General features: G+C 35.4%; 1 protein-coding gene across 2 annotated transcripts; it reads left to right on the forward strand.

The window, feature by feature from the left end:
* On the forward strand, positions 1-3,210 carry LOC132185951 (probable flavin-containing monooxygenase 1). Of its 2 annotated transcripts, none has more exons than XM_059599772.1 (6): positions 1-82; positions 202-657; positions 1,235-1,472; positions 1,753-1,928; positions 2,202-2,560; positions 2,753-3,210. In XM_059599772.1, exons 2-6 carry the CDS (start codon positions 220-222, stop codon positions 3,120-3,122), a joined length of 1,581 nt encoding a protein of 526 aa, XP_059455755.1. In that variant the 5' UTR covers positions 1-82; positions 202-219; the 3' UTR covers positions 3,123-3,210. The 2 variants fall into 2 exon arrangements, with proteins under 2 accessions (XP_059455755.1, XP_059455756.1); XM_059599773.1 differs by having other exon boundaries at positions 2,313-2,560.
* Positions 3,211-3,561: the final 351 nt, after the last annotated feature.

Consider the following 3,561-nt stretch of genomic DNA (forward strand, 5'->3'; position numbering starts at 1 on the left):
GGGAGTAGCTAGAGCACTGGAAGAAAATGGAGAAGGAAACACATGACAATGCAATAATTTGAAATATAATAATGATGAACAAGTAAGGATCAACCGTCTTTTTTTTTTTTGATGAATAAGGATCAACCGTCTTGTTTATTATATTTATTTGTATATCCTCAAACTTATCTCATGTTCTTCTCATTTTCCCTATGTTAACAGATTCATAAAAGTTGAACAATGAAGAAAAGGGTGGCCATCATTGGGGCAGGAACAAGTGGCCTTCTTGCTTGCAAGTATATAGTGGAGAAGGGCTTTAATCCAATTGTTTTTGAAGCTGAAGAAAGCGTAGGAGGATTATGGAAGCATACTGCAGAGTCCACCAAGCTCCAAAATGCCAAAGAAACTTACCAATTTTCAGATTTCCCTTGGCCTTCTTCAGTTCAAGAAGTGTATCCTAATCACACTCAAGTGCTGAAGTATCTTCAATCCTATGCTCAACATTTTGGCATCGTTCCTTACATAAAATTCAACTCCAAAGTCATTAGTATAGACTATGTTGGAGAGTCTTATGAAGAGATGGAGTCAAGGGATCTATGGGGAGGAACAGGCAAGCCTTTTGGCTCTAGAGGGAAATGGCACATTATAGTCCAAGACACCAAAAGTTGCTCAGAAGAGGTAGTTTGCCATTTATATAAATGTCTAAAACACCAAGCAAACTACTTGTCTTCTCAAACACACCCTCACAATCTTTCAAAGTGAAAGGAAGATATATTTTTAACTCATGCAAAGTTCTTTTTCAAGAAAAATGTAGCTAAACTCTTTATAGATAATGTGCAGTTTGATACAAACAGCAAGCTCTATTGTCACAGTCAATAACACACCTGAGCAAAGAGCATATATAGATAGAGTTTATCGTCCTACTTTAGTCAATAGTGTTAAATTACCACTTACCCAAAAGTTTAAACTTTTAAAAAAGTATAGATTTAATAATTAAAATTATATTCTAACACTCCCCTTTCACTGTGGGCTCAAACTCCCCCGAGACCCACACGTGGAATATTTAATTAAAATGAGAGTTAATAGAAATACAAGATTCAAACTCAAAGCGTTTGCTCTGATACCACGCTACTTATCCCATAAACTTAAGCTTGTGGAAAAGTATAGACTTAATCATTTAAATTATATTCTAACAAAGAGAATTAATCGGAACCAACTACTTAGAGCCTAAACTTATGTTTCATTAATTTGCCAGGAGCACCAAGTTGAGTTTGTGGTTCTCTGTATTGGAAGATTCAGTGGTCTCCCAAACATACCCGAGTTCCCTCCAGATCAAGGCCCGGAAGTATTCAATGGTAAGGTGATCCATTCCATGGACTACTCTGATATGGACAAGGCCAGTGCTGCAGAATTGATTAGAAGAAAGAGAATTGCAATCGTTGGCTCACAGAAATCTGCAATTGACATTGCAGGAGAATGTTCAAATGCAAATGGTAAGAATAATTTTTATAAGGATATCAGTTCGAGGCGACTTCAAGGAATAAGAACTTCCTAGTTAATAATGTTTTTTGGTTAGGCTTATCATGTGAATAAATGCAGAAATTTCCTAAAGATGTGTTGATTCTATAGTTTCAAGATGTGAATTTCAGAAAACTGAGTTGATATCTTTCAAAGTATATATGCTAATGCTTCTAAACATATCATTTTTTTTCACATTGGCCTGTGATTTTTGCTTTCTCAATAGATATCTTATCTTGCCCCTCTTTACCACAGGAGTTGAGTACCCTTGCACAATGATTCAGAGGACTGCTCATTGGTTTCTCCCCAGCGGCTCTTTGTGGGGAGTAAGCCTTGGTTTCTTGTACTTCAATCGCTTTTCAGAGCTTTTGGTTCATAAGCCTGGTGAAACTTTCCTACTTAAGTTTTTGGCAACCATGCTTTCACCCTTGGTATATATGCTTGTTCTCATCTTTGAATGTGCATATTCATACAATAATGAGAAATGCTACACACATTCCCACTCCCACACTTTCAAGTATACAGTACTCTTTGACGTTGCAGTAAAAATAAAAATTAGATTTTAGATAGATTACTATTGAATTTCGAATCCAATGGTGATTTTTACTTTCACGTCAAAGAGTGCTCTTAGGAGAGTGGGAGTGAGAGTATGTATAACATTTCTCTATAATAATTATCTATGATGCTGAAGGTTGTATTTTCAGAGATGGGGAGTCTCAAAATTTGTTGAGAGCTATCTTAGATGGAAATTCCCATTGAAGAAATATGGAATGATACCTAAACACAGCTTTCTGGAAGGTTTCTCTTCATGTCAGATTGGAATGCTGCCTGAAAATTTTTATGACAAAGTCGAAGAAGGAAGCATCCTTTTGAAGAAATCACAAAGTCTTAGCTTCTGTAAGGAGGGTCTGATCATTGATGGAGAACCTCAGCCACTAAAAACAGATCTTGTAATCCTAGCCACTGGATACAAGGGTGACCAAAAGCTGAAGAACATGTTCAAATCACACATCTTCCAAAAACACATTTTTGGTTCAGCAACCTCAATAGTTCCTCTTTACAGGTCTGCCCTCTTATTCAAATTTTGAGTTCTATATACCTTTATAATGTTTTGGACAGATTAAATCTTAAACAACATTTGAGATAAGTGGTGATTTCAAGTACGAGTCTAGACTCCACAATTCACCATTTCCTATCAGCTTAAGTAACATCATATTGATATGTCTTATAATATGTCTTCTTTATAAAACTGCAGACAGATTATTCATCCTCGGATTCCACAACTAGCAGTAATAGGATATGCAGAGGGTTACTTCAATCTGTGCAACTCGGAAATCAGATGTCAATGGCTAACATATTTCCTTGATGGGAATCTTCAATTGCCTTGTGTAAGAGACATGGATAAGGATGTCATGATGTGGGAAAAGAACATGAAGCAATATGCTGGGAGGAATTTCAGGAGGTCATGTATTGGGAGCACTAACATTTGGTACAATGATCAAATGTGCAAAGACATGGGATGTAAGCATAAAAGAAAGAAGGGGATGTTTGCAGAGTATTTTCAACCATATGGATCAATAGATTATGCAGGTCTCATCAGTGAGGCAGGAACGAAGTTCAAGTAGCTGGAAATAATCTAAACAAATTGTAAAAGAGATAAATGAGACTTAGCTCTACTATTTTCTTTATAAAATCTCTAATATAAACTTTGGATATATATAAATTTGATATTATGGATGACTGGTGATGGGAACCATTCTGTTTTTGACATTTTGCGGGTTGGTTCGGTTTATTGCTCTATTCTTGTGCTTATTTAGCCTTTAAGAATTTCCGGTGGACAAGCCAAATAATTCATATTGCCTATATTATTTAGAGAAATGCTACACTTAACAAATTTTATTCTCAAAAGTTGGTTTTCAAGATACTTTTTTTTCAAAATAATAGATCTCGTGAAATTGTGATAAATCATTTGAAAACCAATTTTTTATGGTAAAATTTGGGAAGTGTAGCATTTTCTAATTATTTGTTCATTTTGAAACTTCAATGACCTATTTGTCGCAATGT

The sequence above is a fragment of the Corylus avellana genome, chromosome ca6 (assembly GCF_901000735.1).
Source record: "Corylus avellana chromosome ca6, CavTom2PMs-1.0".
NCBI lineage: Eukaryota > Viridiplantae > Streptophyta > Magnoliopsida > Fagales > Betulaceae > Corylus > Corylus avellana.